This window comes from Dendrobates tinctorius, unplaced genomic scaffold (genome assembly GCF_039654945.1).
Source record: "Dendrobates tinctorius isolate UK_male_01 unplaced genomic scaffold, ASM3965494v1 ptg000035l, whole genome shotgun sequence".
Classification (NCBI taxonomy): Eukaryota; Metazoa; Chordata; class Amphibia; order Anura; family Dendrobatidae; genus Dendrobates; species Dendrobates tinctorius.
Genome location: NW_027361703.1, coordinates 288,929 through 311,031, shown reverse-complemented (window position 1 = coordinate 311,031; position 22,103 = coordinate 288,929). Strand labels below are relative to the sequence as shown.

Below are 22,103 nucleotides of genomic sequence, written 5' to 3'. Positions count from 1 at the left end.
TGTTTGAAACAGTATATGATGAGCTCCACATAATGCTACAGTATATGTTGGTCCCCATGGATGAAGCTCCACTGTCTTATGGGCCCAAATAATGCTCCAAACATAATGGGCCCCATTTCTAATGCTCTAGTGTATAATGGGCCCTGTAAATGCTGCTCCAGTGTCTGATGTCCACCTTTGGAATGTTCCAGTGTATGGTGGGCCCCATCTATCATTCTCCAGAGTATAGTGCTCCCCAAAAATTGCTGTCCCAACATTGAAAACAATCAAATAAGTCTCCTCGCTAGGGAATCCCTGTACTTGTCTGGACTCCTCGTCGTCCCCATCTTCCATCTCACTGCACAGTATTTCAACTTTGCAAGTGCTGTGATCCTGAGCAGGCAGGGGGGGCCCACTCGTTGGCGACGGCACTGGCACAGGGCCCCTGATAGTACGGTGGTGTGTCTGAAGGTGGGTGGGCCGAACCTGCACTTTCATCTGCAGCTTCCTCTTTGTCACCGTGTAAGATGGAACTGTATATGGGAAGGGTAACCTGAGTTTCATCAGGGTCAGATTCAGGCCGTGTAGCGTGCGAGGGGAATGTAGTGGTCTGGGTCAATGTACCAGCAGATTCATCGAGCAGTGGCTGGGCATCAGTGCACTTGTGTCGCCCCCAGGAGTACGGTCGCCACAGTGGCATTACCTTCTCCCTAGGGAGTGTGATGTCATGCTTGGGAGCAACGAACGATCTCTCTAGCAGGTTAACTGATTGGGCGGCGTTATTCCCACGAGTCATGACCCTCCAAACAGCGTTCATGAAGGCAAAGTGTTTGTTTTACGTGGGCAGTATGGTTGCAAAGCTGAACCTTAAAGGAATGTCCAGAAGGGCACCACCAAGAGTGGAGCCTACGGTTAAATTCGCATCCACCTGGGAAACCTCAACCATGCCAGCTACAGAACAGATGCACACATTGCAAGCTTAATTCCGTTAACGAACGAGACTCCGTCATGCCCCGCGGTCCGAGTCCGGCTTACTAGAGGGACACGTGAGGCTTTGGCACATGAGATTGGCCAATAACTGGTGTGTCATGCCCTTACATGTCCGTGGCTGCATGTGCGCTACACTGAAAAGGCCAGCGTTTGTCGCTTACAGGTGCAGATAACCCGCTGAACAACGTTAGTGATGGGGATCACTGATTACAATTATTACCCGCGAACAATGATTTCCCAGTAAGTGCAGGTCAACCGCAGTTCCGGAATTAGGCCTAACCGTCATTCCTGAAAAAATGAAAAACTAACGTATGCAAACCACAGGTGCTGTAGCTTGCTTAACAGCTCGCCAGCCGTTCTCACGCCCAGTATGGATTACACGTGATTGCACAAAGGTGAGAAAGGGTACCGTATCCCCAGATAACATGTATGGATAGCGTACACATTCAAAATATATGTCTATACATCAGGAGGCAGGCTCAGACGGTGTTAGGCCCAGTATGGATTGCACGTGATTGCACAAAGGTTAGAAAGGGTACCGTATCCCCAGATAACATGTATGGATAGCGTACACATTCAAAATATATGTCTATACATCAGGAGGCAGGCTCAGACGGTGTTAGGCCCAGTATGGATTGCACGTGATTGCACAAAGGTTAGAAAGTGTACCGTATCCCCAGATAACATGTATGGATAGCGTACACATTCAAAATATATGTCTATACATCAGGAGGCAGGCTCAGACGGTGTTAGGCCCAGTATGGATTGCACGTGATTGCACAAAGGTTAGAAAGGGTACCGTATCCCCAGATAACATGTATGGATAGCGTACACATTCAAAATATATGTCTATACATCAGGAGGCAGGCTCAGACGGTGCTAGGCCCAGTATGGATTGCACGTGATTGCACAAAGGTGAGAAAGGGTACCGTATCCCCAGATAACATGTATGGATAGCGTACACATTCAAAATATATGTCTATACATCAGGAGGCAGGCTCAAACGGTGTCAGGCACAGTATGGATTTGACGGCCCAGACTACACAGCGGAGGAGCAGGGAGAGGTAAAGATTGCAAATGCTGGGGCCCTGCCCAAGCAAGGGGGGCCCACTCATGGGCGTCGGTACTGGCACTGGGCCCCTCATAGTACGGCGGTGTGTCTGACGGCGGGTGTGCACCACCACCGTCACTTGATTGCACTATGAGGGACCCTGTGCCAGTGCCCGCGCCCAAGAGTCGGCCTACCCACCTGTCCAGGGCAACGGCACTCGCACGGTGTCGTGCGCTAGGTGGTGACCCCGACCATGGAGGGGGGAGGCAGCACAGTTAGGGAGTTTTAGAAAGTGGCATATGTTGATGTTGGACATTCAGCTGATGCAAAAGGTGAAATAGGTCAAGTCCCAGGAAGAGGTGGACCAAAGCAAGCCATTTTTCTGTCACCCTATGTGTCATCAGGGGAAGGTGGGACAAAATCCTTGGAAACCCATGCGTGGTTCATTTTAATGAAGGTTAGATCATCCACATTTTGGGTTGACAGACGGGTCCTTTTTTCTGTCAGGATTGATCCAGCTGCACTGAAGACTCTTTCCGATAGCACACTTGCAGCTGGGCAAGCGAGCTCCTGTAAGGCATATTGTGCCAATTCAGGCCAGGTGTCCAGTTTAGCGGCCCAATAGTCAAAGGGGAATGACCTGTGTGGGAGAACATCGATATGGGAGGAAAAGTAGTTTGTAACCATAGTTGACAACTGCTGTCTCCTGTCACTTTCCATCGATGCAGTATTACCAGTTGTGTGAGCGGTACTTGAAAAATCAGTCCACAACATTGTCATGAAACCCCTGTCTCCAACGCCACTTCTGCTGTGTGCACCACGAACACCTCTGCCAAGCTGACCCCGGCCCGTACGGCTCATGTGAGAACCATCACCGCTGCTGTGTGCTGGGAATGCCTCAAGCAACCGATTTACCAGAGTTGCTTGTTTATTAGCCAATATTAGGTCAAGGTTCTCCTGTGGCATGATGTTTTGTAATTTGCCTTTATAGCGTGGATCCAGGATGCTGGCCAACCAGTAGTCGTCATCGTTCATCATTTTGGCAATGCGGGGGTCCCTTTTTAGGATCTGCAAGGCATAATCTGACATGTGGGCCAATGTTCCCGGTGTCAATGATGCACTGCGAGTGCTGGTTGGAGGAGCACTTTCTGGCAAATCCACATCCCTCCAGTCACACACAAACCCTGTACCAGACCTTGCCACGCCAACATTTTCACTTGCCCCATGAGATGCATCCTCCTCCCCTAAGTAATCATCCCCATCCTCCTCCTCCTCCTCTTCTTCCTCCACCTCGTCCAGGAGAGATCCCTGAGCAGACAATGGCTGAATGTCATCAAGGATTCCCTCCTCCTCTTCCTCCTCATCAACATTGGCTGCAGAAGCCTGCTCCTTAAGGTGCGTCAAAGTTTGCATGAGCAGACGCATAAGTGGGATGCTCATGCTTAGGATGGCGTCGTCTGCGCTTACCAGCAGTGTGCATTCCTCAAAACACTGAAGGACTTTACAGAGGTCTTTCAGCTTCGACCACTGCACACCTGTCAACTCCATGTCTGCTCTCAAAGTGCCTGGCCGTGTATCCTCCCACAAATGCATTATGGCCTGCCTCTGCTCGCACAGCCGCTCCACCATGTGCAGGGTGGAGTTCCACCTTGTTGCAATGTCGATAATGAGGCGGTGGTTGGGAAGGTGGAGCAATCGCTGCAGCTTCTGCATACGAACGGAGTGTACAGGCGACCAGCGGATGTGCGCGCACAGTCTTCGCACCTTCTGGAGCAGGGCTGTTAACTCCGGATAATTTTTGAGGAAGCACTGCACCACCAGGTTCAAGGTGTGAGCCAAGCAAGGTATGTGGCTGAGTTTTGAAAGGGCTATGGCTGCCACAAAATTACGGCCGTTATCACTAACTACCTTGCCTGCCTCAAGATGTACACTGCCCAGCCATGACTCAGTTTGTCGCTTCAAGTACTCGGCCAGCACCTCGGCGGTGTGTCTGTCGCCCAAACACATCATCTGCAACACAGCCTGCTGACGCTTTCCACTAGCTGCTCGATAGGGGGACACCTCGTGTGCAACAGTGGCAGCTGCAGATGGAGTGCTCGTACGACTGCGCTCTGTGGACGAGCTTTCGCTTCTGGAGGAGGAGGAGGAGGAGGGTCGAACGCCTACAGCCAACTGTTTCCTATACCGTGGGCTAGGCAGCACTGTCCCACCACCGCTGTCCCCTGTGGACCCTGCATCCACCACATTAACCCAGTGCGCAGTGATGGACACGTAACGGCCCTGGCCATGCCGACTGGACCATGCATCAGTTGTGAGGTGCACCTTTCCGCTCACTGACTGCTTGAGTGCATGGACAATGCGGTCTTTCACATGATGGTGGAGGGCTGGGATGGCTTTGCGAGAGAAGAAGTGGCGACTGGGTAGGTCATAGCGTGGTACTGCATAGGCCATGAGTTCACGGAAAGCTGCGCTTTCCACCAACCGAAAGGGCATCATCTCAAACGAGATTAGTTTGGCAATGTGGGCGTTCAAACCCAGTGTACGCGGATGAGAGACTGAGTACTTTCTTGACCTACTCATAGTGTCTGGGAGGGTGAGCTGGACTTGAGAGCTGCATATGGTGGAAGTAGCGGTGGACAGGGCGGACTGAGAGAGGGTTGATGATGGTGATGGAGTTGGTGTTCTTTCTGATGGCCTAGAATCAGTCTTTCGTTGATATAACAGTGGGATTCCCTGACTGCTGTGGCCTTGCAACGACACCTCAACATTTGCTGCTGTGCTAACCGGTGGGCTTACAGTGGGGGAAACAATGTAGTGTTGCTGACTACCTTCGTTGTGATCAGTTGCACATGTGGCACTTGAGGTTTGGTGTTGTGTCCACGCTTGCAAGTGCATGGTGTTTAAATGTCTAAGCATGCAACTGGTATTCAAATTTTTCAGATTTTTCCCTTGGCTAAAGGTCTTTGCGCACTTCTTACAGATAACCTTGGCCTGATCATGAGGATTTTGTTCAAAAAAGTGCCACACTGCACTCTTCCTACTTTGGCAGACATTTTGTGGCCTAGCACGCTGTGATCTTTTGACCCTCTGGACAAGCTGTCCAGCAACTCTTTTGATTTTTGGAACCTGTCTTTGGAGTGCTCCGGGCCTGCCAGATAACAGCTGTTGCGATGTCGATGTCTGCTGTGGATGCTCCTCATCTGAGCTATTGGAAGCAGCACCCTCTTCCCCCAATGGATGCCAATCTGGGTCAACAACTGGGTCATCCATCACCTCCTCTTCAATGTCATGTGCACCTTCCTCTGTGTCACCGTGTATGGTGGTATAGTGTGCGGGAAGGGGCACCTGAGTCTCATCAGGGTCAGAATCTGGCTCTGTACACTGCGAGGACAATGTAGTGATCTGAGTGAATGTACCAGCAGAATCATCCATCAGCGGCTGTGCATCAGTGCACTCCATGTCAGATTCATCTTGGCCTGGGTAATTCACCATTTGACTTGATAATCCAGGCATGGTATGTGAAAACAGCTCCATGGAGTAATCAGTAGTATGGCCTGCGTCATCCTTCAATCTTGGTTGGGGTGAAGGACACAAGGAAAGGTGTGGTTCATGAACATGAGCCTCCAATGACGACTCAGTGCTTTTACTTTCTACAACTGAAGAAGAGGAGGCGATAGAGCTGGAGGCTGAGTCAGCAATGTAAGACAAAACTTTTTCCTGATGCTCTGGCTTTAAAAGCGGTTTGCCAACTCCTAGAAAACTAAGCCTTCGAAGCCTTATGGAGCCAGACGATGACGCAGGCTCAACACCTCCTGCATTCGGTCCTATTTTGCTCTTGCCACTACCATCAGATCCACCACCAACACCATTATTACCAGCTGCCAACCCCCGCCCAATTCCACGGCCTCTTCCACCAGCCTTCCTCATTTTTGGTAGAAATGTAGACAAAATCCAACAAACTATATAGTAATGTAAAACAAGGTACAAGGTGTCTATAGGACAGGGGAGATTTTGAATTTCTGCTCACACTAGTGGACACTGGACACTTTTGGATTGTGTGAGGCCCACTGAATATCTGAGCGCTATGTCACAGGCTCGATGGCACAGCTGTGACCAAAGTGACTAGAGGATAAGTGAGATTTTGAATTTCTGCTCACACTAGTGGACACTGGACACTTTTGGATTGTGTGAGGCCCACTGAATATCTGAGCGCTATGTCACAGGCTCGATGGCACAGCTGTGACCAAAGTGACTAGAGGATAAGTGAGATTTTGAATTTCTGCAGACACTTGTGGACACTGGACACTTTTGGATTGTGTGAGGCCCACTGAATATCTGAGCGCTATGTCACAGGCTCGATGGCACAGCTGTGACCAAAGTGACTAGAGGATAAGTGAGATTTTGAATTTCTGCAGACACTTGTGGACACTGGACACTTTTGGATTGTGTGAGGCCCACTGAATATCTGAGCGCTATGTCACAGGCTCGATGGCACAGCTGTGACCAAAGTGACTAGAGGATAAGTGAGATTTTGAATTTCTGCTCACACTAGTGGACACTGGACACTTTTGGATTGTGTGAGGCCCACTGAATATCTGAGCGCTATGTCACAGGCTCGATGGCACAGCTGTGACCAAAGTGACTAGAGGATAAGTGAGATTTTGAATTTCTGCTCACACTAGTGGACACTGGACACTTTTGGATTGTGTGAGGCCCACTGAATATCTGAGCGCTATGTCACAGGCTCGATGGCACAGCTGTGACCAAAGTGACTAGAGGATAAGTGAGATTTTGAATTTCTGCTCACACTAGTGGACACTGGACACTTTTGGATTGTGTGAGGCCCACTGAATATCTGAGCGCTATGTCACAGGCTCGATGGCACAGCTGTGACCAAAGTGACTAGAGGATAAGTGAGATTTTGAATTTCTGCAGACACTTGTGGACACTGGACACTTTTGGATTGTGTGAGGCCCACTGAATATCTGAGCGCTATGTCACAGGCTCGATGGCACAGCTGTGACCAAAGTGACTAGAGGATAAGTGAGATTTTGAATTTCTGCAGACACTGGACACTTTTGGATTGTGTGAGGCCCACTGAATATCTGAGCGCTATGTCACAGGCTCGATGGCACAGCTGTGACCAAAGTGACTAGAGGATAAGGGAGATTTTGAATTTCTGCAGACACTTGTGGACACTGGACACTTTTGGATTGTGTGAGGCCCACTGAATATCACAGCGCTATGTCACAGGCAGAAATTGGCTAGTGTATCACAAACTACAAGGTGTATGTAGAATTGGGCAGAGTAGGAATCTCCCTAGAGTGCAAGTCTGTAAGAACGGAACATGTCCTCGACTTATTCTCACAGAGTGACACAGATAGCTTCACTGTGGCTGTGATAACAGCCATTACACGGTACTGTGTGAGGAGCGTACACCGCTGTATGGTGTGAAAACATGCACGCTCAGTACCTCAGCAGGACAAAAAAAAAAAATTGGGATTGCTTTTAAAAAAGCAGTTTGCAGAGCAGTGGGTAAACAGCAATGCAGCTGTCAGGAAGCCTTAGAAGGCAGCCCAACAACCAACACCACTGATACACCACAATATAGCCTCCCCTTGCACTGCACACACAGTGACTGGTGTGTTGTACTGGCACAATCGCTAGCAGCAGAAGCAGGTTTTTTTTCTTCTTCCCTGCCTAACACTCTCCCTACAGAATCAGCAGCAACCTCTCCCTATGCTAAGATCGGCAGAAGTAAGATGGCGGTCGGCGTGCACGCCCTTTTATACCCCCTGTGACGCCCACCAAAGCAAGCCAATCACTTGCATGCCCTTCTGAAAGATGGTGGTGACCCGTGCCTATGTCATCACGTTGCCCACAGTGTCCGTGGATCCTGATTGGCTGAAAAAGAGCGCAAAACAAACTTTTGAAACGCGACTTTGGCGCGTAAGTCGCCGACCTCGTGGCCGACCTCATCCTAGGGTCGGGTTTCGTTTCATGAAACCCGACTTTGCCAAAAGTCGGCGACTTTTGAAATTTTTCGACCCGTTTCGCTCAACTCTAGTGACTAGTTCATATTCCTCATGTCTTCCAAACCCCAGGGATACGGCCTTCTATGCACTGTCACTTTATCCTGCTTGTAATCTTATATGATGGACACCATTTAAGATACCACCAACATATGTTTTGGAAGTGATTTTTATATGAATAAATGAGGTATTATCATATATTATGGCATACTAACTCGTGTGTTTGCAGCCTGGCAATTCTGTAATGGTTGGATATTTATGTACAGTATATAGTTATTACTATCTATTAATACAGGAAAGATGTATATCTTTGTACCGTGTTAGCCAGTAGATTGAAAAATATTCAGAATTGAGAGTCCTCAGTGGTTGATACCTTTTAATGGCTAACTGAAAAGATGGTAACACATTGCAAGCTTTCGAGACTACTCCGGTCTCTTCTGCTTCACGTCACTTGTCTTATCTATTGCATTTTTTCTGTGCTGTATTGTGCATAAATATGTGACTTCAGATTTTGTATTAATCAATGCCTGATGAAGAGACCTGAGTAGTCTCGAAAGCTTGCAATGTGTTACCATCTTTTCAGTTAGCCATTAAAAGGTATCAACCACTGAGGTCTCTCAATTCTGAATATTTATCTATTAATATTATTTTTTCCACTTGGTTATATGAAATGCCATAAGAGCTACTTTTTTGTACATCGAACTAGTTTCCGAGTGTTTTGGGACCAACTAGTAATATTTTTTAATATTTACCTTATGATTATTTCTCGGCATAACTTCTCCTATCTGTTTTTTATGTATCTGTTAATTGTTTCAATAAAACTGTTTTGTATTTTTTCTGTCTATGGGAGTATTTTTGTAGGTTTTGCTATTAGTTTATATTCCAGTTATACATACGACCCTGTGTTGGTTTCTCACTCACACAACAGCCAGAGTGCTCCCATGAATAGTGCGAGACATTTAGAAAAGAAAAAAAAAGCTCTGACATACAGTACTGTGCAAAAGTTTTAGGCAGGTTGGAAAAATGCTGCAAAGTAAGAATGCTTTCAAAAATATAAGTGTTAAAAATGAACTATTATGAATTAACAAAATGCAAAGTGAATGACCAAAACAGAAATCAAATCAATATTTGGTGTGACCACTTTTTACATTCAAAATAGCATCAAAGTATCAATTTTTCTAGGCACATTTGTGCACAGTTTGTGAAGAAACTTGGCAGGAAAACAAACCACAGATCTTCTGTGAGCATAGGTTGAGCAAATCCTTTGTCTCTTCCCACATAGCAAGGGCTCTGTTAGGGCCATGTCATCACTTCTGGGACTCCTTGATCTTCTTTATACTGACGATAATTCTTAAGGGGGTTTTACACATAGCGATATCGCTAGCAATATCGCTAAAGCATCACAGATTTGGTGACGCAGCAGCGATATCGCTAGCGATATCGCTATGTGTGATACTTACCTCCGACCGGCTCCCCCGCTGTCTGCCGTTGATCGCGCAGCTCCATTTCTTGTTGGGCGCTTCTTGCTGGGCTTCCTGCTGGCGCCGATGAGTGACGCGTGGACGCGGACGGGAGGACGTCAGGATCGCCGCGTCTGAAAGGTATGTATCATCCGCTGTATCGCTGCTGTATCGCTGTGAGATCTTCCTGTGTGGAAGCTCACTAGCGATCATTTAGCGATGCACCAGCGATCCTGACCAGGTCGTATCGTGGTCGGGATCGCTGGAGCATCGCTAAATGTAAAAGGGCCTTTAGTGACTTTGACTGCGTGGATGAAGTTGTTGTTCTGCTGTAAGATAAATTTGGAGCCAATCAGATGTCTCCCTGATGGTATTGCATGATGAATAAGTATCAGCTTGTATTTCTTGGCATTGAAGACACAAACGTGCAACACTGAAGACCATAGACGCAGTGTTCCGCTAAGGAGCTAGCAAATACTAGGACCCAGCTACACCCATCTACTATTCAGAGAAGACAGGCCAGAAGTGCTCTTCATGGAAGAATTAGAGCCTAAACCATACAGTGACTCAACTTTGCACAAAAATATAGGATATAAGGGTACAGAAAATGGCTTCAAATGCTCTGTAATGAGGAGTCAAAATGTGAAATATTTGGCTGTAACAGGCAGTACTTTCCTGAAGTACTGAAGAGTGGTACAATAATGTGTGTCTATAGATAAAGTGAAGCATCATGTAGATTCCTTGCCAGTTTGTAGTTGCATTTCAGAAAATGAGAGTTTTAAATTATGGTCAGGATTAATGGTATCCACAATGTTGAAAAATACACGCAGATACTTAACCTTCATGCAATACTATCAGGGAGACGTCTGATTGGCTCCAAATCTATTCTGAGCAGAACAACAACTCCAAACATAAAGCCAATGTAATTAAGGACAAGGAATCCTGGAAATGATGATTTAGCCCTCACCGAGCCCTGATATCAACAACACGAAGAGGAAGAACCATAGTTCTTCATGATGTTTAGAATAACCTTCTTGTTGAATTTCTTCAAAAACTGAAAAACTGTGTGCAGGTGTCCCTAAAAGTATTGATGCTTTGATGCTGTTTTGAAGGCATGGAGCAATCATACAAAATTTTGATTTGATTTCAAATTCCTTTTTAGATCCAAATTATTATGCAAATGCAATTTTTTTCTAATTTTTCTAAATGGTCAATGCAAATGAGTCCGCAAAATGTCCGAATCATCAATCTTTAGAATGTAAATCAACTTTTATTGGACAAATCTCCCAATGATAACAGCATTATTTTCAAAACTAAAAAAACTCAAAATGTTCAAATTATTACGCACAACAGAGTTTCTAAACATTTTATAAGTTGTAAAGAACCGAAAAAGGGTAATTTGTTGAATTTGAAGCATTAAGAGTTAACATTTACTGAAGTCAAAAGCTTTTTCAATCAAAATCATCTAAACAGGCCAAGTTACATGTTAGATTTGACCACTTCTTTGATTTCACCTTCACAACTCATGCATCGATTGAACTTGTGAATTTTTAGTCATTTCTGCTTGAATTTCTTTGTAGGATCTCTGAATAGCCTTCTAGAGCTGCTGTTTTGATGTGAACTACCTCCCACCCTCCTAGATCTGTCGCTTGTGGATACCCCAAAGGTTCTCAAAGAATTGAGGTCAGGCCACCCATGAATTTATCTCCTTTTAAGTACTTAGCAGCCAATGACTCAGAAGTATTCTTTGCAGCATGAGATGGTGCATTGTCATGCAGGAAGATGATTTTGCTTAGGATGGCACTGTTCTTTTTGTAGAATGGAAGACAGTGATCAGTCCGTATATAATTTACTGAGGTCATTTTCACACTTTCAGGGACCCTGGGCCCACCTGCCCCCATGATTCTGGCCCAAAATATGACTCTGCCACCTCCTTGCTGAAGCCGCCTAAATGTACCAGCTGTATCCTAAATGCCACATTTTGTATTAAAAATAAAGATAGAAGACACGATGAGTGCCGCTTTTCTTTCTTCCCTATAGTTTTACTGAACTGTCTTTCATGCTGAGCACCACCTGTCTTTTTTCATGATGAGCACCACCTGTCTTTTTCCTTGCTGACCACCACATTTGCAGAGTGGACGGTGTTACCTATTACACTGCTGGTTACATTTGTGCTGTTTAGTAGTTGCCCACCCACAGCCTTCATATATATCTTAGATTTCTTTATTGTTTATTCACTTTGCATTTTGTCTATTGATAACAAAAAACTATTACCACTTCTATTTTTAAAAGTATTCTTATTTTTTCAGCATTTTTTCACACTTTCCTAAAACATTTACACAGTACCCTAAAACATTTACACAGTACTTGTCTTATATCATTTCATTAATTTTATTAAGAGAAATTAATGCTCAAAAGTTTATGATCCAGGCAGAGGTGTATCTAGGTTTTCTGGCACCAGGGGCAAGAATTCAGTTTGGCGTCCCCCCTCCCCCAACACATATGCGATTTGCACACTTAGTCATGTACCAACGAGCTGCTCTCCCTAATGCTTTCAAGCAGGAAGCAGGAAGAGAGGCTCGTTGTCACAGGACCATTAGTGTGAAAGTCGCTATGACAGCTGGCACAGTGAACGGTCGACTCCCAGTCCGGGGGAGGCAGAATGCAGCTGCCTGGGAAGACACTGCGGACCTCTGCATTAGGTGGCCCGACTGCGCCCCCTGCCGGTTGCGCCCGGGGCACATGCCCTGGCTGCCCCCCCCAGATATGTCTCTGGATCCAGGAGGAACAAAGGAGCAATCAATGTCAGGTGAACAACTATAATGCTTTCGTTGTAGCTAATACAAGAACAGGATGAATCTCACATATGGAGCAATAGGGACTTTGCAGTGGATTTCTGGGTAAAGAAAATCAGAGAAGCATGGCAGATGGCAGGATCCAGATTCTGAAAATACCTCCTGTCAATATTAGCTGACTCTTGACTGTCGAAACCTTTGCCCCTTGCTTTATTTAAAGGGGTTGTCCATGCTGAAATGAAAAGTCTGCAGTCACTTTTTGCAACTGCAAAATGCTGAATCGTGATAGTTTGCATTGTTGTCACAATTCCCAAGTAGTCAATGTGCAGGTGTGTGGTCACGTGACTCCACGAATGTGATTTGCATATTTGAGGTCTCATGCGGAATGGAGTCATCTGGCGTCTCTCAAAAAAAGAGATTTGATAAAAGCAAAATGAGTCTCGTGAGCACGTGATTGTAAGTATGAAAAGTATGCACACTGTCAAGATTCATCAGTCTGCAGTCACATCTGCAGTCACATATTGACATTTCCAACCCCTTTAAATTTCAGTAATAAATAGGAGAAATGTAGCTTTTGAGAAAACAAGAAAATAGTCATGTCCTAAAAATGTTCTTATGACAAATAGACTAAAGGGTACTTCACACATAGGAAGATCGTTAGCGAGATCGCTGAAACGTCACAGGTTTTGTGACGCAACAGCAACCTCGTCAGCGATCTCGCTACGTGTGACACATAGCGGCGACCGGCCCCCCGCTGCGATATCGCTGATCATGTTTGAATGTCCTAGGCCATTTTTTGATCGCTGGGTGTCCCGCTGGCCTACATGCATCGCTGTGTTTGATGCCATAACAACGACGAGCGACCTCATTGGCGACTCAGAATTCAGGGACGCAGGCGTGATTTTGCTTTGTCTTTTCAACGCCCCCTCAGCTCCGATTGGTGGTCTCAAATTAGGATCTTTATAGCGTTTCCTTTTATAGGTTAGCTATCAATTATATGCAATCATAACATTTAACATGTACAGTTATAATAAATAGTCGCGTGTCCCCGTGTCAGTGACTGTGGATCCACGAATAAATAGCGCACTAGCGACTCAGACAAGGACGCTGAAGCAAACCGTGTAGTGATAACGCAGTAGTGGCCACCAATTGGAGCAGAGGGGTGTGGAAAAGGCAACGCTGAAGCACGCCTATTGAGGTCTGAGTCATCAGAATACATGCTGTGTGACAAGATCCCAATGACCGCCGAGGTCGTTATACGGATTGTCGTATCGTTGCTGCGTCGTTGAGTAGATCTGCCTGTTTCACAGCTTACTAGCGACCATGTAGCGACATACCAGCGATCCTTACCAGGTCGTATCGTTTGTGGGATCGCTGGAGCGATCGCTAAATGGTCGCTAGTGAGCTGGCAAACAGCCAGATCTTCCCTCTGCATAAAAGACCTTGCCCTGTCCTGGATTTCCTCATACCTTTCTGACCGCACATTCAGTGTTTCCCACTCCCACACTACCTCCTCATCCCGCCCCCCTCTCTGTTGGAGTCCCCCAAGGCTCTGTCCTGGGGCCCCTACTTTTTTCCATCTATACTGTTGGCCTAGGACAACTCATAAAGTCCTATGGCTTCCAGTACCACCTGTATGCAGATGACATTCAGATCTACCTCTCTGGCCCAGATGTCACCTCTCTGCTGTCCAGAATCCTGGAGTGCCTATCAGCCATATCCTCCTTTTTCACCTCTCGCTTCCTAAAACTCAACATAGACAAAACTGAACTCATTATCTTTCCTCCATCTCACGTATCTTCCCTACCCGATCTATCTATTATGGTAAACGGAATCATGCTCTCTCCCGCACCTTAAATCCGCTGCCTCGGAGTAACTCTCGACTCTGCCCTGTCCTTCAAACCACACGTCCAAACTCTTGCCACCTCCTGTTGCCTCCAACTCAAAAATTTTTCCAGAATCCGTCCCTTCCTCAGTCTACTAAAACTCTTGTACATGCCCTCATCATCTCCCGCCTTGACTACTGCAACACTCTCCTCTGTGGCCTCCCTGCCAACTCTCTTGCACCACTCCAGTCTGTCCTCAATTCTGCTGCCCGACTAATCCACCTCTCTCCTCGCTACTCCCCTGTCACTCCCCTCTGCAAATCCCTCCATTGGCTCCCAATTCCCCAACAAATCCAGTTCAAACTACTATCACTGACCTACAAAGCCATCCACAACCTTTCCCCTCCCTATATCTCTGAACTAATCTCCCAATATATTCCCTCACGTAATCTTCGATCCTCCCAAGACCTCCTACTTTCCTCCACACTTATTCGTTCCTCACACAACCGCCTCCAAGATTTCTCCCGAATATCCCCTATCCTCTGTAATACCATGCCTCAACACATCCGATTATCCACCACCCTCGGATCCTTCAAACGGAACCTGAAAACCCATCTTTTCAGGAAAGCTTACAGCCTGCATTAACCATTCTGCAGCCTCACCACCGCCTGAGCTGCTGCACCACCAACCTTCTGTCTCTTCCCCACTATCCCGTAGAATGTAAGTCTGCAAGGACAGGGTCCTCTCCCCTCTGTACCAGTTCGTCATTGTAAATTTGTTTACTGCTAACGATATCTATAACTTTGTATGTAACACCCCTTCCCATGTACAGCACCATGGAATTAATGGTGCTATATAAATAAATAATAACAATAATAATAATCTCACCAGCGACGCAGCAGCGATCGGCGGTTGCTCTTACCTGTCACACCGCAGCGATGATGACGACTTCCGCCTGCGTCCATGCGTTGCTAGTCGGCACCAGGGGGATGACAACGAGGAAAAAATGGCCCAGGACATTCAAGCGCGATCAGCGATATCCAGCGGGGGGGGGGCGGTCGCAGGTACATGTCACACAAAGCGTGATCGCTAGCGATATCGCTGTTGCGTCACAAAATCAGTGATGCTTTAGCGATATCGCTAGCGATATCGCTATATGTAAAAGGCCCTTAAGACAAACCTAAATAACCTACAATCTGTAGGACAACAATCAAACTATTGTGATGAGTGTGAATGGGAAGGATGATCAATATTGGGCAGCTGCATTCACATGCAACTAGAGGCTTTCATGAGTCAGTCAATGCCCTGGGTGCAGATTTACCCCCTGTGGCTGTACCTACATCCAGGATAGAACTTTTCTTTTTTCTTACATCTCCAGCTGTTTTGCTTCTCACAAAACACCTAATCTATCAGCAGTCTCTGTAGTTTGCCAACTTGCCTAGAGCCATGATAAATGTGTCACACTCTTACACGTCTTTTACATGTCTGCTTTCAAATTCATTAGGGCAGAATTATTTTTATTAAATTAAAAACTAAGACACAGAAGTTGTATACAGTTCTACAGACTTTTAAGAACTTACCTGGTCAGGTTCTTTATATTTGCTATATCTATATATTTGTTAATGAAATTTCAACACACATTTTGTAAGCCACATAATTTATCATGCATAAAGTTACAATAAATAAGCAGTATCTATAAAGATAGTTCTGGGGAAATTTATTTAATCTGACATCAGATAATCTAAAAAATATAAATTAATAGCATCTATTAGTATGCTAACTTTGTACCCTGAGGCCAAGCTGCTCTTCCAAGTAATCAGGTGCAGAAAGTGTTTAAAACACGTAAATATGGAGAAGGTCATAGAAAACTTTTTTGGGTGAAAATTATTCCAGATTTCTGGCGGTTTTAGCTTTATACATATGCCCCAATATTACCATGAATTTAACTTTTTATCTTGGCTGTCTTCCTAAAGGTTACTCAATGTTTCAGATGGGATTTACAGTATATGCTTAGCTCTACATAGTAACATAGTAACATAGTAACCTAGTAATTAAGGTTGAAGGGAGACTTTAAGTCCATCTAGTTCAACCCATATCCTATCCTAACTTGCCCTAACATGTTGATCCAGAGGAAGGCAAAAAAAAACCCATGTGGCAAACAGTAAGCTTCACATTGGGGAAAAAAAATTCCTTCCCGACTCCACATACGGGAATCAGACTAGCTCCCTGGATCAACGCAACACTAAGGAAACTAGTGTATATACCCTGTAATATTATACTTTTCAAGAAAGGCATCCAGTCCCCTCTTAAATTTTAGTAGGGAATCACTCATTACAACATCATATGGCAGAGAGTTCCATAGTCTCACTGCTCGTACAGTAAAGAATCCGCGTCTGTGATTATGCTTAAACCTTCTTTCCTCCAGACGCAGAGGATGCCCCCTTGTCCCCGTCACAGGTCTAAGAGTAAAAAGATCATTAGAAAGGTCTTGGTATTGTCCCCGCATATATTTATACATTGTAATAAGATCACCCCTAAGCCTTCGATTCTCCAAACTAAATAACCCCAAGTGTAATAACCTGTCTTGGTATTGCAGACCCCCCAGTTCCCTAATAACCTTGGTCTCTCTTCTCTGCACCCGCTCCAGTTCAGCTATGTCTTTCTTATACACCGGAGACCAGAACTGTACACAGTATTCTAAGTGTGGTCGCACTAGTGACTTATATAGAGGTAAAATTATGTTCTCCTCATGAGCATCTATGCCTCTTTTAATGCATCCCATTATTTTATTTGCCTTTGCAGCAGCTGCCTGACACTGGCCACTAAATGTGAGTTTGTCGTCCACCCATACACCCAGGTCTTTTTCAGTGACTGTTTTGCCCAGTGTTTTACAATTAAGCACATAATTATACATCTTGTTCGTTCTACCAAAGTGCATGACCTTACATTTATCCCCATTAAAGCTCATTTGCCATTTATCAGCCCAAGCTTCTAGTTTACATAAATCCTCCTGTAATATAAAATTGTCCTCCTCTGTATTGATTACCCTGCAGAGTTTAGTGTCATCTGCAAATATTGAAATTCTACTCTCTATGCCCCTTACAAGGTCATTAATAAATATGTTAAAAAGAAGCGGGCCCAAAACTGACCCCTGTGATACCCCACTGCTAACTGTGACCCAGTCCGAGTGTGCTCCATTAATAACCACCCTTTGTTTCCTATCCCTGATGTTCTCTCACCTAATAAGTGCCATTGAAGTTGGAAGAAAGGAATCATACAGTATTACGTAGGGTGTATAGTTTACAGTAAAAAATTGGTAATGTAAATTTTGAGGAGAGTTGTTAAAACAAAACCACCATCAGATTTACCAACAAACTGCATCAGAAAAGATAAGCATCTACACATTGACAATTTGCAGGGGTCTAAAGGTTAGTTTGCACATGCAGATAATCGTTTCGATTATGAAGGATGAGATCCTGACTCATGACCTGTAAATGAGGTCAGACAAGTGTTGGCACAGGATGAGAATTGTGAATGAAAAGGTTGAATAATAATCATTCCATTCCCCTTTTTGGCGGTCAAACCGTTGAATGAGCCAATAATCTCCATTTCCATTACACAATATTCGAAAGATGAATTATATTTTTTCGCTCATCTAAACAATTTTAGTATAGTTTTTCTGATTCTCTGTCTTTTTTCTCATGTGCAGGCATTGCAGGACTTTAGATATCCATGGTTACGACCACTAGCAACTAGCTAACTTAGGTCAGATTTGCGAGAAACTCGCATAAGTCTCGCACGTCAATACCCGGCACTGCCGCCGGCATTAGGGAGCGGAGAGTTCAGGTGCATAGAAATACATGCAGTCGCACACTCCGTCCCGAGTGGCGGCGGCAGTGCCAGGTATTGACGTGCGAGACTCGTGTGCGTTTCTTGCAAGTCTGACCCCGGCCTTACTGTCACTATATTAGTGGTCGTAGCCATGGATACCTAAAGTCATGCAATGGCTGCAAATGAGGAAAGAGATATAGCACATCAGAATAATTATACTACATTTCTAATTGGAGATATTTGTTAATAATATTATCAGTACACCTACAACGCATTGGGATAGGATCTTGGAGATGGGAATACCGCTTTAAGACTCACCTTACCAGTTTGTGCATTCATGTTGGTCAATGCTATTTAAATAAATTGAATTTTTCTAGTTTATTATGACAATTAATAGTTTAAAGTGCTCCTGGCTATAATTATACAATTCTGTTCAGTAAAGGATACAAATGGACACCTTCAGGCTGAGAGGGTATAAAATCTGGCGACATCACATCACCTTCCACAACTATAGCAGAGGAGAGAATGAAAAAAATATAAGATTCAAAGAACAGGAGACTAAAGGGCCTTTTACATTTAGCGATGCACCAGCGATCCGACCAGCGATACGACCCGGTCAGGATCGCTGGTGCATCGCTAAATGATCGCTAGTGAGCTGTCACACAGGCAGATCTCACAGCGATGCAGCAGCGACGCAGCGCACGATACTCACCTTTCACACTCAGCGATCCTGGCGTCTTCCCGCCCGCGTCCAGCGTCGCTCGTCGCCACAGCAGGAAGCCCCAGCAGGAAGCGCCTGACGAGAAATGGAGCCGCCCGATCTCGCGCGATCAGCGATGGACAGCGGGGGAGCCGGTCGGAGGTAAGTATCACACATAGCGATATTGCTAGCAATATCGCTATAACGTCACAAAACCAGTGACGTTTTAGCGATATTGCTAGCGATATCGCTATGTGTAAAACCCCCTTAAGCCTCTTTACACAGTGCAAAGGTTGCAAAATATTGACTAACATCATATTGTGTGAGACAAGCATGAAGCTATGTTCACAAAGTCTTTTTTACTTAAAAAAAAATTGAGATTTTCAGGAGGAAACACTCTTTTTTGTGGGGGAGAAGTTTTTGGAAGACCTTTTACTTTTCTTGAAGTGTTTCCTGAAACAGTTTTTCTCCTGAAGTTTGTTGCACCCTTTGATTTGACAGTGCCTACTTTTTCACATGCACTTTTTTTTCCACTAGATAGTTGTTTTTTTCTCTTAAAGTGAAAACAATCTAAAAACTCCAAATACCAAAAAAGACCATTAATATAATGTGTCAACTTCCCAAAGATGACAATAAGCCCAAACAAAGGGGAAGTAACAGACAAAAATAAAATATAAATAGTTTATTATCAAAATGTATAAAATAACACCAAAATTTAGACAAAATTGTGCAGAACAATGCAGAGTGAACTTCAAGCAACAATAAATAAAGTCAAGTGAACCAGGTATATAATGCAGTATATAGTGGAGACCAGAAACAGATACCCACTCTCTTAAATTATAATACCCATGTGGGTTGTAAGGCTAATAAGAGTGAGAGACTGGACTGGAAACCAAACAACAATAGCGCTTCTTCCAAGGGGGCGCGCGTCGGGGATTCCCCTCCCTGCAAAAACACCAGGTATTATTTATTATTCAGCAGCATTTTGCACAGCCCATTGAGACCACTTCTCCTGCCAGCAGACTGCAGCACTTTGCACTTTTGTACTTGATTTAGCTTCTGGACATCATTTCAGCTACTGGGGTTGTGTACTTGTGTACACACACATATATATATATATATATATATATATATATATATATATATATATATATATATATATATATATATATATATAAATATATATATATATATTTACAGCACTTTAGCACATTGCACTTTTCCCTTTTTACTATTTTGTTATCTTGCTATACTGCTGCTATTGTTGTTTGATTTCCAGTCCAGTCCCTCACTCTTATTAGCCTTGCAACCCACATGGTTGTTATATTTTATTTTTGTCTGTTACTTCCCATTTGTTTGGGTTTATTATCTAAAAACTCCTTGTATGAACAACAAAGTAAAATTCCTATAGAAATGAATAGCAAATGTTATCCAAGAGTTCTTTTGAAGCTCAATTAGACTTCTCTAAAAAAATAATTGTGAATATAATCTATAAGTAAAATAAATCTTCTTTTTATACATATTGTGCAGATCAGCAGTGAAAATCCCTCCTTCTTTGACAAGTAGTGGCCCACATTATTCCTCCGTGTGCCTTTTATTTTGTACGAAAGCACACAAAAGTATGTTCTCTTAATGTGTAATAATTAAAATAAAGCACATGCTCCATCATATCCAGTTTTACACCAAGATTCATCCCTAGAGGCACAGCACTTCAGGATAAGAAGAACCTACAGGTTAGAAATACCAAGGAGAGGACTTCATGTGTCTTGTACAAGGTCCATGTACAAAACCATGAGCCCTAATGTTTATTCACATTGTCTACCTAAACTAGCATCAGCATACAATAATATATTGTATTCCGTTTGCTATTTATTTACTTTAGTTAAAGAAACAATGTAGTGACTTGTATAGAAGTATATTTAAGTTCCCGAAATGTTATTTACTATTACTAAAAAAAGTTTTCAAATTTATATATATAAAAATACTAGTAAACTCACCAACTTCTACAAACTCATTATCCTCCAATGCATCTTCTAGTTTGTCATCAAGATCCAGTAAGCCCAAGCCTTTACATCTTCGCAGGTAAAACTTCACGTTTTCCAGAGTTACAAAGCCTCCATTATCCGGCTTATTTTTGATGTACCTCCTGAGAGCTTCCTTGCCCAGACATCTAATGGTTTTGGAGGGATCTTTGCAAGGCACCGATAGCCATTCTCCTCGCACATGCACGGTGTATCTCGGCATATTTCTTGACAGAGATGCAGCTACTCTGATTCCAAAAGATGATGTTCAGAATTAGTTTTGCTGCCTAAACTTAACATGTCATTAGTGAAGACATACAGGTCACCAACTCTGCCTTTAAAGTTAATGATTAAGGATAGGTGACCAATTACAAGCAGCGCAGTAAGGCACACCCTTTCTTGTTTTTAGAGTTAGTAAAAAAAATAAATATATATATATGTGTATATATATATATACATCTATATGTATATATTGGGTTATGGTTCTACAAGTGCACAATACGATAACCATAAGAGTTGGAAATTGTCAAGAGGGACATAAATTGGATTTCTGCATTTACAGTTGGACTTTAGTGATGGCAAAATTCCATTCTGTACACTAACATTGTATGAGATTTACACGATGTGCATGATCAGTATGCATGTCTAAATGTCATTGAGCGCGAACTGTCAAATGCACATACACATGTTATACCTTACCATATTGGAAGTTTCCTTTGCAAATTGCCCTTAGCTTATGTTCCCATGTGGAAGGCTCTAAACTGAAAAGTTGCAGTAAGGTACAGTTAGGCTATGTGCCCACGATCCGGAAGTCGCAGCACTTTACATGCAACTTTTTTTCGATGCGCTCTATTGAATGTAGGTAAATCTGCATGTGATCACTGAACCATGCGGATTTACCGCATTCAATACATCCTATTGTGAAAATTTCTGTTGCGGAGACTAACGTCTCCGCAAGAGAGATTGCCTTGCTGCAGATCTGAAAGTCGCGCCGCATGTCACTTTCCGCGGATGATCTGCAGGTGCGCATAGACGCGTAGTGGACATGAGATTTCTAGAAATCAGATCCACTATGCTGTAACATCTGGCCGCTGCATTTTTGATGCTGCATAAAACCGCAACAAATCCTGAACGTGGGAACATACCCTTAAAAATGTGTATAAAGGCTATGGGTGTGCTGCTACTGAATGGCAAAATGTAACCAGACGTGCAACAAATAACACTGTCCACACTGCAAGGATGACAACAGGTGGTGTTCAGCATGAAAAAAGGCAGTGCAGTAAAAAAATAAGGACGAAAGAAAAAGCGACACTCAGCATAAGTATCTTGTGTCTTTATTTTGTATAAAAAATGTGTTAGCTAGAGTGCAGCAGGAGGAAGTGGGTTGACAAATCCCTAGTTCCAGACCTGAGAAAATG

General features: G+C 44.1%; 1 protein-coding gene across 1 annotated transcript in view; it reads right to left on the bottom strand.

Moving 5' to 3' along the window:
- Positions 1-22,103, bottom strand: part of HAL (histidine ammonia-lyase) — a 189,588-nt gene that overhangs the window by 73,793 nt on the left and 93,692 nt on the right. The window contains exons 2-4 of the mRNA XM_073573192.1: positions 20,662-20,933; positions 18,412-18,472; positions 15,714-15,741 (exon numbers count right to left, since the gene is read on the bottom strand). Coding sequence (XP_073429293.1) covers positions 15,714-15,741; positions 18,412-18,472; positions 20,662-20,933 — 361 coding nt within the window. The remainder of the gene's footprint in view (positions 1-15,713; positions 15,742-18,411; positions 18,473-20,661; positions 20,934-22,103) is intronic.